Source organism: Pipistrellus hanaki (genome assembly GCF_964339955.1).
Source record: "Pipistrellus hanaki genome assembly, chromosome: 16".
In the NCBI taxonomy this organism is placed as follows: domain Eukaryota; kingdom Metazoa; phylum Chordata; class Mammalia; order Chiroptera; family Vespertilionidae; genus Pipistrellus; species Pipistrellus hanaki.
Genome location: NC_140518.1, coordinates 41763418 through 41787665, shown reverse-complemented (window position 1 = coordinate 41787665; position 24248 = coordinate 41763418). Strand labels below are relative to the sequence as shown.

The 24248-nt window shown below is 45.4% G+C and overlaps 1 protein-coding gene across 1 annotated transcript in view; it reads right to left on the bottom strand.

The window, feature by feature from the left end:
• Positions 1-47: 47 nt before the first annotated feature.
• DNAH9 (dynein axonemal heavy chain 9) overlaps positions 48-24248 on the bottom strand; it is a gene marked incomplete at its 5' end in the record, with an annotated part of 292809 nt that continues 268608 nt past the window's right edge. Inside the window, 6 exons of the mRNA XM_084863896.1 lie at positions 48-2117; positions 3027-3416; positions 14864-15046; positions 19549-19719; positions 22447-22638; positions 23621-23812. Of these exons, the coding sequence (XP_084720022.1) occupies positions 1890-2117; positions 3027-3416; positions 14864-15046; positions 19549-19719; positions 22447-22638; positions 23621-23812 (1356 nt within the window). The 3' untranslated portion in view covers positions 48-1889. The remainder of the gene's footprint in view (positions 2118-3026; positions 3417-14863; positions 15047-19548; positions 19720-22446; positions 22639-23620; positions 23813-24248) is intronic.

The window sequence follows — 24248 nt, the reverse complement described above, 5'->3', positions numbered from 1 at the left end:
CAAACGCATCAAGTTTATCAAGTAGCTGGATGTCAGTAGGAAAGTGCTAGCCTGGTGCTCGGGTGTGAGAGTTTGATCTATGCTGGACACTCCTGGTCTCAGGTAAGTCTGTCCCAGTGTCCTCTTTCTGAGCCCACCTCCCACTTGCTTGCACACCTCAAGCTGCCCCCCTTTCTTCTGGATCCCGCTTAGGCTATCATTTTTGCCAAGAGTTCTGTGCCTTAAAAATGTCTTCATTATTTAACTAGGGGCCTGGTTCATGAAATTTGTGCACTGGGGATGGGGGAGGGTGTCCCTCAGCCTAGCCTGCCTCCCCTCACAGACTGGGAGCCCTCAGGGGATGTCCTACTGACGGCTTAGGCCCGCTCCCCGAATCTAACCAGCTACCTTTTCAGTACATGGGCTGACACTCAGCCAACTGAGCCTCACCAGCCAGGGCTGGCTTTTTATGTTTTAAATCAGGAGCTCTCAAAGTGTGGCTCCCAGATCAGCAGCTTTGGCAAGTTGTTACTGAACCATAAATTCTAAAAGATGGGCCTAGCAATCTCTTTGTTAACAAGCCCTCCCAGAGGACTCTGATGCCTGCTTAATCCAGAAAAGTCTCTGCACAGTATTTGGGAGCAGAGAACCTGAAAGGGATACTGGGCCCTCCTAGACTTCTTACCAAAGAAGCCTTGCCATAGAGTTCTTTAAAACACTGAAATTGTGTAACTCCTTGAGCTCCCAGTGAAAAGTCATTCCACAGAGTAAATTCTTGGAAGCCTTATTAGTAAGTGAAGGACTTCTTCTTGTGTCCCTCTTGATGATCTGATGGATGACAGATACAGGAAACAGCCTATTCATAGTGTGTTCTTAGAAAATAGTAGGTGTTAGAATGTATTGAATATGTGTGGATGTATGTGTGGATTATTTTCTATAGTGTTTCCAAAACTTTTGACATATGTGTACCCCTTCTATAATTTTTGTAACGCTGAGTACCCCTTGTACTCATGAGAACATAGAATTAGGCGCAGCTAAGCACGATGCAGTGCATATCCCCACCAAACTCTTCTTGTACCCCTGGGGGTACACGTACCACACTTTGGGAAACACTGCAGTGATCAGCAAAATATGGCCCACTGGCTGTTTTTGTAAAGAAAACTTGGCTGGACTATGCCAATCCCATTTGTTTCTGTATTCTCTGTGGCTGCTTTGGGGCTGCAGTGGCAGAAGTGAGTAGTTGCAACCAAACTATATGTCTTGCAAAGCCTAAAATATTTACTATGATCCTTAACAGAAAATGTTTGGTGGCTCCTGGTCCAGAGTAGTGTTTCTCAAACCATAGTGTGCATACAAAGCACCCGGGGAGCTTGTTAAATGCAGACTGATTTAAGGGTGATGCCAGTGATCTCATCTGTGGAGTAGCTGGGAGCCAGAGCGCCGAGTGTCCGTGCTCTGCAACAGCGTCAGGGCTCGTGCTTGTGGCTTCTCTTCGGCTCTTAGGGATCATTTATGACTCTGCACCTCAAAGCCTGGGCCAGACACAGCTGGAGAGTAAATCCCTTTATTATGTCAGGAAATGCCTCTCCCCCATCTCCTAGGTCCACACTCTTCCAGCTCACCTTTCCTTTAGACACGTCTCAGGCTCGGCTCTGTGGGGTTAGTTCGGCTTTTTTGGCTACACTCAGCTCTTCTGAAGAGAGCTAAGCCTAGCCCAGAAGAGTCGAGCCCATCTCCCTCTATTCCTGTAAGTAATCAAATGAAGAAAATATTCCTTAACAGAGCACAAAGCTAAAACTGTGAGTGCTTATGGTTTCTTGTCTTTCTGTGTGTCTGTGATCACCCTCAGCCACTTGTCCCTCTGGGCAGTCTCCAGCCCAGCCTTGTTTTCTCAGTGGCTCTGCCGGAAGCTAAATCTGGAGAAGCAAAGCTACTCCAGCCAGAACCCACTTGGATGGGTTCTCCTTGGTCTTCAGGTTGAAAGTCCATACGTAGGTGGGTCCCCGCTGACATGTCTTGTATACAGGACAGGAGTAGATGCTGCGGCAATCTTGCTTGTCTGCAGGAATGGCCTTGATGAACATCACAGGCATAGGGGGTGTCAGATCCTTGAGCTTGGCCTCTGTGATGACCCCAGCCTGAGGACAAGAACGTGAGGAAAGCCATGTTAGATCAGACCCGGAGCTCAGCCAGCGGCCTGCTCCCGCAGAAGATCCAGGAGATGAGACTGGGAAGGGCTGGCTGCCTCTATGCCTTCCCCTCACAGGTTCTTTCCGCAACCCCAGAGGGATGCATCTGATGCCACTTTCTGGCCTAAATCACTTTTTGAAGGAGAGTTCCAAAAGCTGACATTTTTCATATACGAATTAATCCCTTTGAATCTACCTGAGTTTTATTTTTTGATTCATTAATTTCATAAGCATATTGAATGTAACTATTTGCCAGATGTCATGCTAGGTGCTGGGGTGAAGATAAATAAGACACAACTATTAGCAAATGCTTTAGATTGTAAGGCTTTGGCTGTCTCCTGCCCTAGTTTCTGATGTGACCTCATCCACCCTCTAGAGCACATGTGTCAAACACAAGGCCCGCGGGCCAAATCCAGCCCGCCAGGCCTTGCAGTGTGGCCCGCACCGCGCTGTCATCACTGTACTCTGCTGTCAGTTTATGACATTGTCAGTTTATGACTGTTCAGTAAACCATTTGGCCCGCGATTTAGGCTGGATTTTAGATTTTGGCCCCTTCTCTGATTGAGTTCGACACCCCTACTCTAGAGCATTTTGACTTTTTGAGCAGAGGAAGCTATGTTCCATCTTCATCCATGGAATAGGGATCAGAGCTGTTGCTTTTAATCACTCCCCTCCGCTCTGCCAAGCCTGTACTCTTTGCACCATCCCTGGTTGCCCTCAAATGGTGCGTCAGCTTCAAGGAAAGATTATCTAGGTCAAAAGATTCAGGAACATTACTTTTAGAAAGCATACTTTATGGGAGGCAGTGTGTATTTAACCAGCCCGCAGAGGCTGTCCCGTGGCTCACCCAGGACTTACCTGTGTATCCCAGCGAGCACCTTCCATGAAGAGGCCATGGACATAGGCTCCTTCCCGAGGAGGGCTTCTGAAGTCCTCTCGATTCTTCTTGGTAACGTCACATTGCAGGGCCATCTGGTCCAGTGGCCACTCATTCTTGCGGGCCATGGACTGCATGATGGCGGTCAGGAAGGACTGGGGGTTGAAGAAGCCTGTCAGCCACACCGTGGAGGGCATTGCAAAGTCGCTTACCCAAGCCTCCAACTCCTTGATTCGGCTGAGGAGGTCCGGAAACCAGACGGCCAGGCCTGCTGTGGAAGGGTAGGCTCGTCTGGCCCAGGGCTCTGGCACGGTGTCTAGGTACAGGTTGTTCTCTAAGTTCTCCATGTCACTGGTCATGGTCAGCTCCCCCTGAAGACAAAGCATGAGAGGAGAAAGTGAGGGGGCAGCAGGTCTCTGCAAACAGCCAGTCTTAGGGATTTCTGGCTCACGGCCCTCAGAAAGACAGGAGGAGACTCCAGGGGTGGGCGACACAAGGACTGTCCTGTTTAGCACTTGATTTGCAAGATTTGTCTCATCCAAGGCTGGTCCTTTAAAACTCTCCCTGCTCTAGTTTCCACTGAGGGAATGAGGGAAGGAGGAGGCAGGGAGGTGGGGAATCTGATCAGCCCTGATCACTTGCCAGGCCTAGGGACTTTACCCGTTCATAAATTTCATGCACTGGACCTCTAGTGCAAAATTATAAAAAAGAACACAGACAGTTTCTCCCAAAGGTAATATTTTGCAAAACTATAAAAACAACATATCAACCAGGATACTGATACTGATACGATCAGGACAATAAAACATTTACATCACCACAAGTATTCCTTGTATAGTCACATCTGCTTTTCTCCTGTCCCATCCTTTCCATAACCCCTAGTGACCACTGTTCTAGTTTCCATTTCTGTGATTTTGTCACTTCAGGCATATTATTTAATTGGAATCATAGAGTTTGAAACCTTTTGGGATTGCCTCTTTTTACTCAGCATAATTCTCTAAAAATTTATCCACATTTTTGCATATACCAAATAGTTTCCTTTTTATTATGGAGTGGTATCCCATAATATGTGTGGTAGGCAGAATAATAGCCCTTCCCAGTTTTTTATTCTATTTCGAGTGTCTATCCCTCTACCAGTATCACACAGTCTTTAATTATCCTAGCTATGTACTGTAATGTCTTGAAATTAGGTAAACTACTTTTCCCCCACCTTATTCTTTTTCAAAATTGTTTTCACTCTTCTAGTTCTTTGTTTTTATACATAAATCCTATATAATAAAAGCCTAGGTGGCGTCACACACAATGTCATCACAAGATGGCCACAAGATGGCTGTCAGGGGAGGGCAGTGGGGCTGATTGGGCTGTCAGGGGAGCAGTTAGGCGGCAGTCAGACTGGCAGGGGAGTACAGGCAGGCAGGCAGGTGAGTGGTTAGGAGCCAGCAGTCCCCGATTGTGAGAGGGATGTCCAACTGCCTGACAGTCTGATATCCCCCAAGGGGTCTGAGATTGGAGAGGGTGCAGGCCGGGCTGAGGGACTCCCCCCGCTCCCCCCCATGCATGAATTTTGTATACCAGGCCTCTAGTTTTAAAATAATCTCTTCTGTATCTGCAAAAAGTTCTTGCTATGATTTTGATAGAAATTGCATTAAATCTGTATATCAATTTGAGTAGAAATGACATCTTTACTGTATTATGTTCCAGTCCATGAACATTATATAGCCCTTATATAGAACATTATATATATTCTTTAACTTATTTTACCAGTGTTTTATAGCTTTGAGTATATAAGCCCTGTATTTGTTAGATTTACATGCAAGTATTTTAATTTTTGAGTGGTTAAAATGGTTTAAAATTTTGGTATCCATGTTTTGATTATATATAGAAATATTAATTTTTGTGTGCTTATTTTGTATCCTGTGACCTTTCTGAATATTTTTGGTACTTTCTTTTAGTATTTTAATAATACCTCTCCACTGTCTTCTGCTTGCATAGGTTCCTACAAAACATTTGCTGTCATTTTTTTTCTCCTTTGTATATATTTTCTATTTTTTCCTCTGGTTGCTTTTAAGATTTTTCTTTACCAATGGGTTTAAGAAACTTTATTGAGGTATCTTTACCTAGTTTTCATCAGACTTATTGTGTGGGACTTGTTGTGCCTATGGGTTTATAGTTTCATCAAATTTGCAGAAATGTGGCCCTCAATTCTTCAAATTATTTTTTTTCTGTTTACCTTCCTGTGCTCCAACCCTTTTCTCCTAGGACTCTAATTACACCCATGATAGATGATTGCACAGGTCATTGATGTTCCATATACTTATGTTCAGTCTTTTTTTATGGGGGGGGGGAGATACAGGTTGATTTTAGCTCATTGACTATAAAGAAAGCATGATTAATCTTGTATATTATATTTGACTACATATTGAAAATCAGATCAACCTTGAAGTCCACTTAAAATATGAATATTTTCTTGTGAAACATGATGTACTTTGCATTAAAATGAAGAGAGAACCCACAGGTTTGAGTGATATAATGAAAACACATCATAAACTTTGGGGCATCTCAGTATCAACCAATGCTACTTTTTGGGGGAGTTAGTTATCCACAATTAAACATCATAAATTAATTCCACATAGTAATTCACTATTTCCTTGTAGATTGACGTGTAAAAGAGAGGAAAATAAAATTCACAAGGTTCTGATGAAAATCAATCTAGTAGAATAAACACATCGTTTTGTTATTTCTTTGGCCGTTGCATCTACCACCCACACACCATTCATCTGAACCCTTTCATTGGCACAGTTTTCTTTTCGAGTTCCTTTTGAAAAAAAGTGTGTCCTACTTCCATCTGCTGCCTCAGTTTTCCAGGATGTCAAGTTGCTCTAAGGTCTCTAAAGTTCACTGAAACAAGGCAGATTCTCCATGGAAGATGTGGGTGGTTTAGGGACAGATGTGACTGTTTTCATGGCAGGCGGTACTTGTGCCAGCCACAGACAGGTAAAGCCTCCCATCTGGGGACACACACACATTTCATAGAGTCTTTGTGAGCTGCCAGCAGGTTCCCTGAACCAACTTGGGTAAACACAGTTTCAGTTCCAAGCACAAGCGTTCCATCATTACTGTGAAAAAGGATGTCCATTTGAGAAAGGGCCTTGATTCTGCCAGCATGAGCTTTAATGTGAACGCCCTTTGGGGCATCCATGCTTAGACTTCATGTGGGAGGTTCTAATCTCAACTCCTGAAATGGGTCGGCTCTTACGAGGGGTGTTCCCACTGAATGTTCAAAAAGAGCCCCTCAAGACTATCTGCACCAACCACAACTTCACTTTCATCAGCAGTAAACAGTGGTTTGCCTTCTTTGGAATTGATCTGAACTTCTACCATTTTGAGACCACTTCCCCTCCCCCACCCCGCCCCCAAATATGTTTTTATTGATTTCAGAGAGGAAGGGAGAGGGAGAGGGAGAGAGAGAAAGAAACATCAACGATAAGAGAGAATCATTGATCGGTTGCCTCCTTCATGGCCCATGCTGGGGATTGAGCCTGCAACCTGGCATGTGCCCTTGTCTGGAATTGAACCTGGAACCCTTCAGTTCTCAGGCCAATGTTCTATCCACTGAACCAATCCGGCCAGGGCTTGAGACCCAGTTTTAATCTTCTTTCAGAGTTGTGTGCATTTACAGTCACATTCTGAGCAGACTGTAGAGGCAGAGATGAGGCCCAGGCTTTTTGGTGCGGGAAAGAGGCACAGACTTCAGCTCCTGGGGAGAGGCTGGGAAGGGAAGCAAGGCAGGGAGCCATGGCCAGGAGTCCTGCATTGGGACTTTCTTAAGCTTCCAAACTTAAGCGGCCATTTCACTCCACAGGAGCTCCTTTTTTCCCCTTTTCCCCTCATTTGGATAGTTTCATTACTCTATTTTCATTGATAGCGACTTTTTCTTCTGCAGTCGTAATTCGTTGTTAATTCTCCAAAGTATTTTTTTTTTTTTCATTTCAGATAATATACTTTTCATCTCCATATATCCCACTGGGTCTTTTTTATATTTTTGTTTGCCATTTCATCATGCTCTTATTGTCTTCTATCTTCTTGAACATGTAGAGCAAACTCATAATAGTTGTCTCAACATCCTTGTCTACTAATTCCATCCTCCCTGCCAATTCTGGCTCCATTTCAATTGATCAGCTTTTCTCCTGGCCATGGAGTCTTGCTTCTTTACATGTCTGCAATTTGTTTATGTCAAATGCTGTGAATTTTACATACGTGACTGCTGGATTTTGTTTTATTCCTTTAAAAAATGCTGGAATTTATTTTTTGCTTGTAGTTAACTCACTCTAAATCAGTGGATCGGTCAGAAACCTGCATTCCAGCTTTGTGTGAGCGGGAAGCAGGGAGGGCCTAGACCGGCTTTTCGTCTAGGTGTAATTTAGCCTGCTACTGAGGCTTCTCCCTCAGACCTCCTGTTGCGAGAGTCTCTTCTGCTCTGGCCGGTGGGAACACAGCCTGTTCTCTGCTTTGTGTGAGTTTGGATACCTGCTTGCACTGCTCCTCTCTGGTGATGGTTCCCAGCTTTGGCAGTTTTTTCTCATGCAGAGCAGGAGCCAGCCCAGTCTGGGGTGCGCCTGCAGATCTCTGGAGCTCTCAGTGCAGCGAGCTCCCTGCCTTCGTGTTCTACTGTGCAACTGGACTGGGCCCCCGGGAACTCACTTGTTTCCTTAGTTCAGCAGAAACTGGACTCTTTCCTGAGGCTTCCTCCACACAGCACGTTTATGCAATGATGGGCTCATTCAATGAAGGGAAACCTTTCTTGTTTCCTTTTATTTATTTATTTTTTAAAGGAGAAAGGAGAGAGAGATAGAAACATCAATGATGAGAGAGAATCATTGATTGGCTGCCTCCTGCACACCCCACACGGGACTGAGCCAACAGCCTGGGCATGTGCCCTGATTGGAAATCGAATCATGCCTCCTAGTTCATAGGTTGATGCTCAACCGCGGAGCCACATCGCCTGGGCTTATTTCCCTTTTCCCAAGTATCACAGTCCTGGGGAAGCTGTCATTTTTCACATATTGTCCGGTTTTCTAGTTAAGGTAAATCTGGTTTGTCAGCCATAAAAAGAAAACCAGATAAGTCACTTTTAAGCATCAATTCAATATTTCACAAAGTTTACTACTGCCACAAATTATAAAAATTTCCTTTTGTAACCAGTCTGTCTCTGTTAGGGCCAGAAGGGAACTCTCAGTGTGGAAAAGGAATTACTGAAACACTTAAAAGTCACCAAGAATCATCCAAGCCAAGGACTGTTAATGGACTGATCAACGTGTGTGTAATTTTCTAAATCCCTGATTTATAAAGGCAAGCACATTGGCTTCTTTCCAGGCCACACAGTATCTGCAATGGTGAGCACGCAAGTTACTTCCAACAGAACGGCACCTGCTGAGGAGTGAATGGGTGCAGCTGGGCAGCTGGCCTGCCTTCCTCCTCCTCACATCACCTTTGCTCTTAGACACACAGCCACACAGCGAGGGCTGTACCAGTACTAACTTTTCTCTCCCTGAAATGTGTAACAATGAGAAGAATCCTCACTTGCTGAGCTGATAGTTTAATTGGGAAGCAGGGTTTGTATCTGTGGAAAGGCTTGAGTGATGACTTAGGAGCAGTTTCTAGGAGATGCTGAGTGTAGATGGGTCCAGGAGCACCGCTGGATCTGTGTGTTGTATAAGCGAAGACGAGTACAGGTCAGAGAGAGGCTTATCAATAAGGCACATGTACGCTGTGTTTCTAAAATGGGAAAAGCCATAGATAGGCAAAGGTGCCAGGGGAGGGCTGTGGCAGGCATGTCTTGGCAGAGCTGGGGGCTGCATCGTGCAGGGAGGGCAGTGGCTGTACACAGTGTCGTCTAGGGAGGCAGGAGGACTGGGAGGCCCGGCTCAGTGGTTCTCAGCACTCCTTTTCTAACACACAAGATGGGTGATGCCCATAGACAGGACACAGTCCCACTGCCCAGTAGCCTTGATGCCACTTTGCTTCGCTCATTCCTGAAAGAAAATCGAATCAGATGTGTGAAAGTGATAAAGGGGCACAAGCAAGGCAAAGCTGCTCACGTAATGCACTGGTGCACCACGAAGCCGGAGAAACATGGAAGGGGTGTGGGTTGGTGGCTGGGGGAACCGCTGGGTCCACACCAGTCAGGCTAATGCAGCAACTTGTCTGTGGGAGGCAGCTCCAACCCTCAGAGTTGACAGTGAGCAAAACCTCTGCTATGGACTGAATTGTATCCACCAAATTTGTATGTTGAAGCCCTAACCTGCAATGTGACTGACTGTATTGGAGATGGGCCTTTAGGAGGTAATTGATGTTAAATGAGGTCTTAAGGGTGGACCTAGTCCAATAGAATTGGTGGCCTTACAGGAAGAGAAGATCAATTTCTCAGTATCCCTCCCTCCCTCTCCCCTGGCCTTAGAAGAGGAGAGAGAATGTGTCTGTGTGTAAACCTTGAGAACTGTGAGAAAATAAATGCCTGTGGCTTAAGCACCCCCAGATTGTGATATTTGTTATTGCAGCCTGAGCTGACTAATACACCCCAGAGAAGAGAACCAGAGGGGCGGTCAATGGTAGAAGTGTTTGCAATGGACCAAAACTATGGCCTTTAAGAGCTCAAACCATTTAGCGGGGAGGGGCTTCAATTCACCTTTGGGCAGGCTGAGGGACTCTTCTTCTGGGAAAACTATCTGACATTCTCCCTAGAAGGCATAGCTGGTAGGCAAGTCCCTACCCATTGTTTGGGCCTTACATTGCATTCAATACAGATGCCTTAGGTCTACTGTGTCCAATCCAATGACTACTAGCCTTATGTAGCTACTTAACTGCAAGTGAATTAAAATGATAAAATTAAACATCCCTTCCTTAGTCACATTAGCTACATTTCAGAGAGGAAAAGAGAGGGAGAGAGATAGAAATATTAATGATGAGAATCATTGATTGGCTGCTTCTTGCATGCCCCACACTGGGTATCGGGCCCTTGACTAGAATTGAACCTGGTACCCTTCAGTCTGTAGGCCAACACTTTATCCACTGAGTAAAACTGGCTAGGGCTATATTTCAGGTTTTTAAAGAGAGAGAGAGAGAGAGAGAGAGAGAGAGAGAGAGAGAGAGAGAGAGAGAGAGGGAGAGAGAGATTGATTTGTTGCTCCACTTATGCTTTCATTGGTTGATTCTTGTATATGCCCTTGCAACCTTGGTGTATCAGGACAATGCTTTAACCAACTGAGCTACCTGGCCAGGGTTCTACTTGTTGCAGTTTTAATAAAACATGTTTTTTTTGGGGGGCATATTCTCATACAAACTTGCCTGCCAAACTGTAGTTAAGAAGATATGCAGACAAATTAAGACTCATTACAAAATTAAAGTCCAAGAGACTTGAAAAAAAAAGACATAGGCCATATTTATTTTCCTTTTTAAAATTAAAAAATTAACCTGTTAACAGAGCAGGACCTATAAATACGTCAATAAACACTATCGGGAACGGGTAGAACATATGAATACGTCCTTGAAATATATGTTGTGCCCCGAGAGGGACGGTATATATTTTTTGTAATCTTTATAATTGCTTGTAAAATTTATAATTTTTTAATTCGATGTTTCCATTTTTTTGTTGGTATTCTTTTCTATTTGTTTGTAATTTTGTATTTTCCTTTGTGCTTTATATATAAATAAATTAAAAAAATATATTTCATTTATTTTAATTAAGTATAAAGAAAAAAAATAATAATATAAAATTACGTCCGCTGGGCTTGACGTACTGATACGTCCTAGTGAAAGAGTATGCGCCCGTTGTACGTTGCGTAATTAAAAAGGGAACTCCCCGGTTAACAGGTTTAAGAAGTTTTTAATGGCCATTTTACTTACATGATTATACAAAGCTCTGAGGTTTTGTCCAATCTGGGTGTGTCTATGGAAATGTATCACACAGGTGAATGCCGTCTGCCATGTGGGTAGACTGGGAGTAACTGTCGCCCATCCTGGAGTTGTCCCATAACATGACTGACAGTCAGCAGTACTGAAAACGGTGTGGTGATGTCCTGTCCTTTGGCACCTCTTCCAAGGGCTGTGATGGAGAGACTCAGATGGGACTGACTCTGCTGGCCACCGTCATTTGCTTGTACAGAGAAGTCCTGTGTTTCCGGGTATATCCCTGGCTGAGTTCACTCCTTACTCTGAGTTACATGCCTCTTACAGCCAAATGCCACCCTAACAACAGTGATGTCACATGAGCATCTATTTCTCCGACTTCGGTTGTGATAAGGAATGAGGTGCTTAAGGTTAAAATATATGCAGGAGAGAAAACTTTTAGGGCAGTGAAACTAGTCTCTAAGACACTATAATGGTGGGTACATGTCATTACACATTTTTCCAAATCCACAGAATATACAGCATCAAGAGGATCCTACCCAGCTGGCATGGCTCAGTGGTTGAGTGTTGACCTATGTTCGATTCTGGTCGAGGGCACATGTCTGGGTTGTGAGCTCAATCCCCAGTGGGGGCATGCAGGAGGCTGCCAATCAATGAGTCCCTCTCATCATTGATGTTTCTATCTCTCCCTTTCCCTTCCTCTCTGAAATCAGTTAAAAAAAAAAAAAAAAAAAAAAAAAAAAAAAAGAGTGGTCCCTAATGTAAATTATGGTCCTTGCTTGGGTCACTGTGATGAATCAAAGTAGGTTCATCAGTTGTAAGAGCTAGACACTCTGGTGGGGAAGTTGATAGTGGGGAGAGCTGTGCATGGAGGGTGCAGAAGGACATGGAACTCTGTACCTTCTGCAAAATTTCACTGTGAATCTAAAAATGCTCTAAAAATAAAACCTGATAATAAAAAATATGCAATGCTTACATTTTAACACCCTTCAGAAATCTGAAATCATTTTGATAACAGAGGAACATAAAACTTGTAATTTGGTTTTCTTAAGAATTTCTCACATCTGCTGATGATTATAATTTATTGTGATAGCGATTTTGCATTTACTAATTGAATGTGCAAGTGAGGGAGCCTTAGAGAAGTGCTATGGTTTAGGTTTTGTCAGTTTGAGAGTGAAGCAGGATGGAGTTAGGGAAAGAAGAAATCACTGGCCTGGTAGTTTCTGAACTCAGATATTCCCATGACCTTGAGCAGAAGTAGAAATGCCTTGTCTTCAAAGGAAGGGTGCACCCTCTATTCACTAAGTATAACTGTGTCCCTCTCAGGAGAAGAAGGTATCTACAGCCTTACATAGTGAAGGACCAGCTGATTGGTCAAAGGCACTAACTCCCACTGACCAAATGCACAAATGCCTGATGTACAAAACTCCCAAAGACCAATTCATTCTTCATAATAACAACCAGTTATAAATTCCAAAGGGTCACACAGTGGTGAAAATTCTCTGCCTGTGTAAGAAAATTACATGAGACTCTAAATTCTTAGACCTGCCCTGCACACTACAGTAGCTGCTAATGACAGGTTAGCAATTGAAACATGGCTAGTCCCAATTCACATGTGTCATAAGCGTAAATGAAACACCGGGTTTCAGACTTTTAAATATAAAATATCCAGCCAAAGTAGGCGAAATCTTGGAGCAGGCTTAGGGATCTGCTGCTAACATCTGGAAGATTTTTGTCACCACCTGTCATAATCCTACCCTTCCTCCAAAGACATTTCTCTATGTGGCATTGAATTAATTCACCTTATATTGTAATTAGATGTGTGCTTGTTTTTCCAAGACTGTCATTCTGGGAGGAAAGTGCCCCTCTAGCATTAAGGGCAAATAGTTCACTTGACTGGACTGAAAGAAAGAGAAACCTCCCTGCCTCCCTGTTCTCAGGCATGCTCTGCAATTCTTGACACCAAACCTCAGGGAAAGCTCTTGGCAGAAAAACGAGTGAATGAATTGGAAGTCGTAAATAGACTACCCGGTACATAAAATTGTGTGGATCTAATAAGCTAAGGTTGCAACAAATCTACTCAAGACAATTTCTAATATACTAGAAGCCCGGTGCACAAAATTCGTGCATGGGGATGGATTGTTCCTCAGCCTGGCCTGCGTCCTCTCCAATCTGGGACCCCTCGAGGAATGTCCCACTGCCAGTTTAGGCCCTATCTGGCAGTCAGACATCCCTCTCAAAATCCGGGACTGCTGGCTCCTAACTGCTTGCCTGCCTGCCTGATTGCCCCTAATTGCCTCTGCCTGCCAGCCTGATTGCCCCCTAGCTGCCCTACCCTGCCTTCCTGGTTGCCCTAACAGCCCTCCTCTGTTGGCCTGTTCACCCCCAACTGCCCTCCCCTGCTGGCCATCTTGTGGTGGCCATCTTATGATGATGTCATGCAAGGGTGTAATGTCACCTAGGCTTTTATTACAATATATAGGTATGATACCTGCCTGCCACAGTAGTGGAGCTGCACAGTGTGACAGGCAAAGTCCTTATTTACACTTGCGATTGTTCTACAAAGTTTTGTATTTCATTTCATTACAAGCTGGAGCCTAATTTAGAAACATTATGAAGCTTTGTCAGCCTTCAACATCCTTCCCATCTCACCTTTCTCCTTTTTTCCCCTCCATCCATATTGGGGAGAGAAGGGAAATGAACATATTTTAAAAAACCCCACTCACCTAGATGTTGCAGTTTATTTGGCAGTTTCTATGTGACCACATTGGGTAGCAACTCCCATCTGTTTTTCCGATGCACACGTGACCATTGGCCTGGAAGGCAGCAGCACCCCAGGGCCCAACGTCCAGGGCTGGGCTGAGCTTTCATTGTTGGCTACAAAACTGGGCTCTCACTCTCCCTCTGTGTGGGGTCACTGCTCTTTTACTAAACTGACAATAGTCACCTCCCTCTGCTCCTAAAAGGCAGCAGGCCCTCCCCTTTTGCCTGTTCACAGGTGAAAGGTCATAACAATGCCTCCCTAACGCTCTGTGTTAGGCATCTGACAACATGTGCTTCTGGTGCAAAAAGCAACCTTGTTTGAATAAACGCCTGTAGAATCAGGAGGCTCTTTCTCCCATCAGAGAAACCTCAGCTTGTGCAACCCAGGATCTTTCAGGTGTTTGGATCTTTGAACCACCGCGAGATAGTAAAATATTAAAATTCTTCCCTTTCCCCTGATGGGGTGATACGACTTTCAGCTAATACCTTTGAGGACTTACCTCATTGTTCTCAACACTCTGTGTAAATGGATTTGTTGAATTCTTCCAAAGCCCTAAGAATTGGGACCATTATCCCTGTTTTACAGATGCAGAAACTGAGACACAGTGAGGTTTAAGTCACGTTAAGGCCATCCAGTGAGGACATGGAAGAGTTGGGAGTTGATGCAGTCTAGAACCGTGCTTTTAGGACCTGAGGACAGCTTCCTGGAAGCTCAGAGGTGTGAGGCAAACACACCTTTTTGTCTCACGGGAAAGCGATGTTCCCTGTGGCAGTGGAGGACACTCTGGTGTGAAGACTTCTGTCTTGGTGGTCATTCAGAGTGTAGTCTCCTGGACAGCTCACCTAGGCCGACCAGCCAGTCATAGCTCATTCTAACCTCAGCATGGCATCAGACTTCTAGACCTTGTGTCTTACTACCCATCTCTATGCCCCCCACAAACAAAACAAAACAAAACAAAACAAAACAAAACAAAACAAAACACCCAAAAACATGAGAGCAGACTCTGGTTTCTGGGGTGACACCCTTGTGGGCATTTGGATTGTTGCAGGAGAACTGTTCTCCAGCTCCCAGGATCCCCGGCGCCACTTTCTCCTAAAGAGGGCCCAGCTGGCAATGCCCTTCCCACCCAACACCCACGTCCTTACGCACCTTCAGGCCGAGGTGCAGCTCCCTCAGCGAGCGCCGGATCTCCCCAGTAAGTGCGTTCATCCGCTCACACTCCTGCAAGGCAACCACGATGTAGGGGGTGCGCTCCTCCACCCTGGCCATCAGCTCTGGGATGTTAAACTCGTCTGTCACCCGCTCCAGTATGTCCTCCAGAAGGGCCTTGACCTGCCCACACAGGAAACACAGGGGTAGAAGGGTGTGTGTGTGTCTGTGTGTGTGTGTGTGTGTGTGTGTGTGTGTGTGTGTAATTCTCCAGAAGGACTCATTATCCAGGATTAAGGCACTAAAGATGGCAATCATCCATCCCTGGCCATCCTCTGGCCTGCTTGCTTAGATCAAGGAGGTCGGGGATTGAGGACCAACCACGGATGGCCTCGCCATAAGCTGTGACGCATGCAACCAGCTGAAAAAGATGAACACAGATACTCTTCCAGGAACTGAGAGTTGGAGAAACCCAGAACTGAAACAGCCGTGAGAATCAAACTGGAACGGCATCAGACAGACCGGTGGGCAGTGGTCATTTGGGCCCCATGAAGCTAGTATATACATTCCATTCTTGAACTGCCAGGAGGCTGCGCTGCGGTTTCTGTCCTTGGGGCCTGGAAGAAGCACCCCATTTATCATGTAAACCTCCTCCCCACCCCAAGGCTCTTTTTGCCGCACAACTGTCAGCTAATTAGACCAGAGGAGCGAGAGCAGCAGGGCCTCTGGCCTGGAAAACTGGAATTGAGGTACCGAGATACTGACTTATTTAGGGGCAAGCCTTTGGAAGCTGAGCCTGCCATTTTGCAGTAAGGAGGAAGCCCAGGAGGTCTGTCAGCAGAGAAAGAAAAGTGAAACAAGTGCAGACATAAGACTGTGGCCAGCCCAGCAGAGGAGGAGGGAGTGAGGGAGGAAGCCAGCGAGAAGGCCTGCAGCCTTCTGGGCCTTCAGAGGAAAATAGTGGCAACCTAAGGTTTTCGACTCTTCATCGTTTCTCTCCCCATCTTCTTCTTAACTGGTTTCTATCTTGTTCATAAAATTATCTCTTAATTCTTGTTTTGGGGTACAGTTCTGGGGTCTAGCCCTGACATGACCCAAGTGGGCCAATCAGATATTTTTTTTTCCCAGGGACATGAAAATTTGAATCTCAAGACTAGGATCCAGGACAATCCATTTGACTTCTTTCTCAGAATTGCTTAAAAAGAAAAAGAAAAATATATATATATATATATATACACACACACATATATATATATATATATATATATATATATATATATATATATATTTCAGAGAGGAAGGAAGGAGAGACAGAAACATGAATGATGAGAGAAAATAATTGATCAGCTGCCTCCTGCTTACCCTCTACTGGGGATCAAGCCCACAACCTGGGCATGTGCCCTGACTGGGAATTAAACCCTGACATCCTGGTTCATAGGTTGATGCTCAACCATTGAGCTATAGCAGTTGGGCCCAGGGTTCCTTTGGTGAGCTATTTCTTGTCTATTTCAGCTAAATTGGTCTCTGCTGCCTGCCACCCAAGGACTCAGACTGAGCGAATGCAGTCCTGTTATGGTTACCTATGTGAATTTTAGCAAGTCATTTAACTCTCAATTTTCTGCATCTATAAAAATTTCTAGGAGCGTTTTTATCCACCTGTCCCCTCTCCCCTAACTCCCAGGGCTGATGCAAAGATCAAATAAAATGAGTTGATGAATGTGGCAGCATCTGAAAGCTATAAAAAAAACCCATATAAATGTAAAGGATTATTAATATTCACTTTGCCTTGTATTGTTAACATAGAACACATTCTCTAGGAAAAGAGCTGATGTGAGAAAAAGGAAAGTGCAACTCATCACCCTGTCACAAATGGGTCTCTGGTGCTGTCATAGCAGCAACTGGAATGGAATTTTAATGGTACCTGAAAGCTGCTGCTGGGCGAGAAGACAAATGGCTGAAATTATATCATATTTCTGTCTCTGGAGCAGAATTTGAAGAAACAGCCCTATAACAGCGAGCTGCCATTCAGACGTTATTCACAAAGAGATGAAAAGATAGTCTGGAGGCATTGTTCCAAAGCACATTGAATGCGGGAAACAGAGTTCTATTCTGTCCCTGATCCCGCGGAGCATGTGGAGTGGGGCTGAGGACGGAGGGAGGACGGTTAGGGACATGCACAGGCCCGCCCGCCTTCTGCTCAGAGAGGCCCTGCAGATGGGAGGGGTGGGTTCCAAGGGCTGTGGTCTTCTTTATTCACACAAACACCTCTGCCTTTTTCTCTTTGGGGGAAGGTAATAAATGCTTACCACAGGGTCTAAATGTTACAGATACATATGATATTAGCAGCAAAATCCTCCCACTTTGTTGCCTATTTTCTCAAAGGGGAAAAACCCACTAACTGCTAATGTTTGGGTTTTTAATTCCTCTAGGCATCCTTCAATGCATATAACTCCCTCCCTTCTTTCCTCCCCCCACATTGATCTTGTCTTCCTTCCTTCTCCCTCCCACCCCTCTTTCCTTTCCTTTCTTTTCCTTTCCTTTCCTTTCCTTTCCTTTCCTTTCCTTTCCTTTCCTTTCCTTTCCTTTCCTTTCCTTTCCTTTCCTTTCCTTTCCTTCCCTTTCCCTTTCCCTTTCCCTTTCCCTTTCCCTTTCCCTTTCCCTTTCCCTTTCCCTTTCTCTCTTTCTCTCTTTCTCTCTCTCTTTCTCTCTTTCTCTCTTTCTCTCTTTCTCTCTTTCTCTCTTTCTTTCTTTATCACCAATGGAATCACACTACACACAGCTTTTCCCACCTTGTAATAAATCTTGAACATGTTCCCTTGTTAGTACCTATGGATTTGCCTTGTTTTTTAAAAACAGTATAACTTACTTCACTGGCGTGGCAGAGCATAGTTTATTATGTTATTCCCTATTGCATGTTTGGTCTGTTTATTATTTCTACTACTATAAGCAATAAATAAGTAATACATAAACATAAATATATCATAAAATCTGTGCACTTTTGAGTGTTCCCACTGGTGGTTGAATTCCCACACATAGAATTATGAGTAAAAACATGAAGAGTTTAAATTTTAGTGGCTATGGTCAGACTGTTCTATAATTTAAACCTCCCCAGCAGAAACAAGAGTGCCTGCTGTCCCAGGCCCTCCTGACTGCATAGTTTCACATCAGGTGAAAAATGACATTTCACTTAACTTCATTTAATTACGGTGACATTGAGAATATTTTTATTGGCCACTTGTATTATTATGGACAATGGTTAGGAATTTATTTTGTGTCCTTCCCCCATCCTCTCTTCTCTTTCCTTCTTTTCCCATAGGTAGGAACTCTGTATAATTTCCCATATGTAGGAACTCTGTATACTAGCAAAAGTTGCCTGCATCCTGGTATCTGTGGTGCTAATAGGTTTTCCTAGTTTGGCAAGTGATCATAATTTATCCATTTCTGAAAAACACACACACACACACACACACACACACACACACACACACACCCTTGAATTAGTTGCAAGAAGGGGATAAGGAAATTATAAGAACTGGAAGCTTCTTTGAATGTTACTTGGAGAATATTCTAAGTCTATTACCTAGATGGTCCCAGCCTTCTTTATTTTTAGAGCTGGGAATGTTTTTCATTCTACATGGTTTAGATTCTGGGTAATGAACATCTCTTTCTTGTGTTCTCAAATTATTTTGTTCTCATCAAACGGCGGATTGATTTAGGACAGCTGCCTGCAAGTATGCTCACCTGCACCAAGTTGCCAGGGTGCAAATCCCTGGGCCTAATGGTTTGATGACTCCCAGGTTTCTTTCTTTTTCTTCTTTTTTTTTTAAAAAAAGTCTTTATTATTTAAAGTATTACATTTAATATTATATACAGTATTACCTATGTCTCCTTCTCCCCCCTCTCCCCGCCATTGCCTCTCCCCAGCTACCTCCAGGTTTCTTAATCCTTCATCTTCCCAGTATGTTTTCTCATAAAGCCATGGAATCTCTAACGAAAGGAACTTGAGTATTGCGAGTAGGGGTGGGGTGAAGGGGCTACACCTCTCAGGATGAGTTTGTTTGTGTGAGGAAAACTTCACAAGAAATTACATTTCAGAGCCCCATTCCTTCCTGCCCTCACATTGCCTCTGGCGGTCCCCAAACCCATACCTCACCCTAGTCTGCCTTTCTACCCCATAATCCCCTCTGTCCTCCAGAAATTTCAGGAAGTCCTGCGCAAAGTAGCTCTTAACTGTGTGTTAGGAGACTCTGTTGAAATGTCATTCATTCACAGAGAAGGCACTGCTGTCTTGAAGAGGAGGAGGGAGTCCCAGTGAGCACCTCGTTGGTGGAATGAGGTGGAGGTTTTCAGGAACAGCTCCCTCCGTCATTATGTAGTTTGCCAAGGAATCACGAAGTCAGTTTTAAGCTTCCCAAACCAGCATTGTTCCCTTCCTTCACTTTGGCAGAAAAACTAAATTAAAATGGACGTTGGGCAGACTAGCAAAGCAAACTGTCAACCCCCATGGCAGAGACTTCCTAGGATGTACTACCCCCAAAGGCCAGGATGGTGGCCGGGCCCAGCTCTTGGACTGAAGTGCAGGCCTGTCAGGGCTGGTGGGCTGTGGGGACGGTGTGCAGCCAGTGGCCATTCCCTGGGTGTGGTCCTCAGGTCCCAGAGTGCCCTTGGGCACCCCCTCCACCTACCTTCTCTTCCCTCATGGCCGCCGCTCCGTCCCCGACGTGGCTGTCCCGCGGCTGCAGCTCCAGCACCGTACGGAAGAGCTTCTCCGAGGTCTGGGTCAGGAAGCCGATCTCCGCATTGGGGTGGAGGCCATAGAGGTATGGAGACTCGGGGGGCAGCTCGGCATCAATGTACTGCAAGTCAAGGCCAGGTTGCTCACAAACCACCAAGACATCTCCCATCTCCCATCCCCACTCCGTGCTCCAGGCTCCAAGGCACACACAGTCAGTGGTCCCTTCGGCCTTGCACGTGATGCTGCTCAGGACACTGGCTGTCAGCTGCCCCCAGGGGTCAGTGCACACCCTGGCTTGCCCCCCCGCCCCCATGCTGGGCCAGTGTTCAGACCTCCCCATCCATGAAGTCATTCTCTGGTTCCAGAAGTTTAGAGGATTTTATCCAGCTCCAGTCTCACCCCCTCCCACCACTCCCTGACATGCCTGTCCTTCCACACACAAGGAGAGCTCCTCAGAGTCATTTAGAAATACTAACCCTACCCGTATTTTTTCTCAAGCTCTTCTAGGACCTCAGACTTCTTGCCCTTGAATTAGTTTTCCCCTCCCCTCTGTTTAGTTAAATCACAAATGACAAACCTACACACAACGTGGACAACACATGCAAAATCCCTGTGTGAGTTGGGATGCACACCTAGGTGAACTTTGCTGTGAACTTGAGAGTTCCTGCCTCTGGCGAAAAGTATTAGAATTTAGCCCAGCCAGTGTGGTTCAGTGGTCGAGCATTGACCTATGAGCTGAGAGGTCACAGTTTGATTCCTGGTCAGGGCACATGCCCAGGTTGTAGGCTCGATCCCCAGTGTAGGGCATGCAGAGTCAGCTGATCAATGCTTTTTTTCTCTCTCATCATTTCTATCTCTCTATCCCTCTCTCTCCCTTACTCTCTGAAATCAATAAAAATATATTAAGAAAAGAAAAATATTCGCATTTAAAAATTTAAAAGTGTGACACCCAAATAGCACATCCCAGTGCTCAGTTAGGGTGGGTCATAGTCAGGGGGGCTTTGGTCAGTTAAGGTGGCCAGTCTGCCATTCCAAAAAAATCCCCCTCAGCCTTTTCTCCCTCCAAAATATTTTTATTGATTTCAGAGAAGGAGAAGGAGAGAGAGAGAGAGAGAGAGAGAGAGAGAGAGAGAGAGAGAGAGAGAGAGAGAAACATCAATGATAAGAGAGAATCACTGATCGGATACTTCCTGCACGCCCCCTACTGGGGATCCAGCCCACAATCTGGCACGTGGCCTGATGAGGAATTGAACTGTGACCTTCTGGTTCACAGGTCAATGCTTAATCACTGAGCCACACAGTGGCTGATTCCCTCAGTTTTTAAGGCTCAAGCTCTTCTCTGATTATTCCGAGTACAATTCTTCCTATTACAGTAAGAAAATATCTCTCAAGTTTAGCTCCTTATTTGACTGGAATGATTTCTTGGTGTTAGTGAGGTTCAGTCTAAGTAAAATATTCTTTAAAGGGAAATGTGTGTGCTTATTTTTATATTTCTTCCAGCAGCCAGCATTTAATGATCGCCTGGGCTTCTTGGTAGGTTCTCTATAACCATCCATTAACTGACAGGTTACAGGGAGGGAAGAAGAAAAGGAAAATCTGCCCCTTGTATTGGAGGAGGTGTGCAAACCCTTACTGCTGCCCATCACCTACTCCAGCCTCTTGTCAAATTGTCCCCCAGACACTAGGGGACGCTCTTGCACAATGTTCTTGGCGAAAGCCTTGAAGACTTGATCAAGAGTTAAAAAAAAAAAAACCCTCTTGTTATTTTTAGAATCTTATTGTTTTTAATTTCTTCTCAGAGGTCTATTTTTTTTTTTCTGGATCAAATGACTTTTATGACTTACCTTCTTAAATTTTATGAATTAATAAAAAATTAAAGCTTGTTGTTAATGTTTTTATGACCAGTATTCCCCTAAGTTTGGTATTCAAAGTTCTTTTAAGCACCTTCAAAAGTCAAGCAATAAAAGTAGTTTTTTAAAAGTATCATCTTTTCATATATTTTCTGTGGCAGGCTAAATAGGAAAATATGTGCACCTTAAAAATAGCTGCAGTAATAGTAAAATAAAAACCCAAAGTAATAGTATGAAAAAGCGTCGTCTGAATGTTTTTCCTGGTCCATGTATGTGGGCATGTGGGCCTGTGTTCCTAGCAACCAACCAAGAGTAGGAGGGGTGAGTGATCTCCTCAAAGATCATGTCCCTTTGAAGAGATCTGGACTCACTACTATAAACCTTAGCAAGAGTTAGCTAAGTTCTTACCTGAATTTTGCTCCTAATGGCTTTGCCAATATCCTGAATAAAAACAATCAAATGCATGTCCCCGATGTTATTTGTAGAAAAGAGCAACAACTACAATCATTGAACCAGATATCAAGAATAGAAGCCGAAACCGGTTTGGCTCAGTGGTAGAGCGTCAGCCTGCGGACTGAAAGGTCCCAGGTTCGATTCTGGTCAAGGGCATGTACCAGGGTTGCGGGCACATCCCCAGTAGGGGGTGTGCAAGAGGCAGCTGGTCGATGTTTCTCTCTCATCGGCATTTCTAATTCTCTATCCCTCTCTCTTCCTCTCTGTAAAAAAATCAATAAAATATATATATAAAAAAAAAAAGAATAGAAAGATCTCTAAAGGCTCAACTGTATCAAGGATTTGAGGCCGGAAATCTCACAGCTCTCAACGTGAATGGGGCCAGCGTGGGGCTGACCACCACACTTGGCATAAGCTGGGCTCGCGAAGCCATTCCTCCCCGGCGCTGTGAGCATCCCTCAGCCATTCAGGCCAGCCCCGAAGGAAGACCCAGGTCCCGCCGTGTGTGCGGCATTGCTGTGTCGTGGGGAGAGAGCTAGCCTCACCTCGTGGTAACCGTTGTAGTCCATGTTGCCTGGGAGTGGGAACCCTGGGGCCAGAGTGAGCTCTCCTTCAAGCATTTCTGGTTTAATGAATTCCTCCAGATACGTCCTGCAGAGTCTCCTGTCCCAGTCGTCGGTGATATGGCCTCCATACATGATCTCTCCGAAGAGGTAACGCAAGTCATCATAGGGGACCTGAGAGACAAGGGGAAGAGAGGATGGTCTCCCTACAGGCATGGGGCTGGCCACAGGTGGGCAGAGCAGGAGCCACAGGCAGGATGCGCCTTGAGATTAGGAGCAGTGTTTGACTCACCCGGGGAACCCGGGTGCCCAGCAGAGTCAGGTACGTCTGGTAGTTCATAAAATGCTTGAAAAATTACACCGGCGGGTGAGCAGAGATAATGTGCCAACCCCCTCATATATATACCTTCCCTCTCTCACAGTCACTCAAGAGGCAATGTCAAATGGGAGAAAATAAGGACCAGGGTACTTTTCTGATTTCCTGCCATTAATTAGCATATTAATTAACTGTCTCCTTTGAAAGGCCAAAGTGGATGAACTGTAGCAGGCGAGTTCACTGCTATTGAAGTTAAGGAAGAAGCCTGTCCCCACCCCTTTCTGGGGGAAGTCTTGTCCAAGCGCAACAACTGCAGATGGAGTTGTGGGGGGTGGGCCTCCCGGTTCTGGAGCTGAAGGCAGAGGCTGGCTCAGGGCATCTGGGCCCCATTCCTTTCCACCAGGAAGGAGGCGGCCTTGGGGATGCTCCATCTGGTCTCTGAACCAGAAAGGCCTTGCTGGTGTGAACATGCCCTTATATGCAAGAGCATGGGTTGTGGGTGCACGTTTTCTTTGAAATAGGAACATCAGACAGAAAATGAAGGAGACAAGGTATAACAAGAGTCTGGCTTCTTCTTCAACTTTGGTGAGACAGAGAATTCTGCGCCTCTGGATAATTGATTTGGGAATTTGCTCACCTACAATTCCCTGCAAAGCTGTGAGCCATGGGTGTCTGCCCTGGGACAGACACTCACGGGACTGACTGACACCAGGCGTGAGCCCAGGTTTGGTTTCTCAGCCTCACGCTGGTCCTGGGGGCGGCCCCATGGCTAAGCTCGCACTCCCTCACTCCCCTCAGGGTGCGTGGGGTTCCCTCCCCGCAGCTGGCCGGACCCTGTACCTTGGCATTGGCCTCCAGGAAGTTGTAGAGCACGTGCACAGAGATGGTGAGGTCCCCAGTGTTGAAGGGGTAGGAGCGATTCCATCCCTGAGGCCCAAACTTGCATCTTTCCGCCACCACCGCGTGGAAGTAGCAGAGAGCAAAGAGGATGCTCTTGAACTCCGTGTCCCGGGAGCAGGTCTCCAGGGTGTCCTGAAAGAAAAGGGGCGCTTCCCCTTAGCTCCCAGGTGCTGCTCTGCAGGGCGGGGTGTGGGCCCGTGGACCCTGCCTTGCTCCAGGTAAAGCTCCCGCATGCCCTGGTTAGGGTCTGAGCCCCACACAGTCGGGACTACAGATTGCGTTGTGGCTAGGCCTGGGCTCAGGGTTTGAGGGTCCCTGCTGAGGGCTGGGCTTTCGTTTAGAGTCTGAGTTAAGGTTGGCAAGCAGGTTACAGGCAGGTGTGGTTTACGGTGCGTGTTTGTACATATGGACTTGCTAATTAAGTTCTAAAGCATCGCTCATGGAAAACAGGGTAGTGGTCATGGGAGCGTCCTGTCATATTTACGTTGCTCTGTGCTGGGGTGTGGGGTGTGGGATATGAGTGGGGGTGCCTATGGCATCATCTCTTATTTCTTCCCTCCCTGCCATG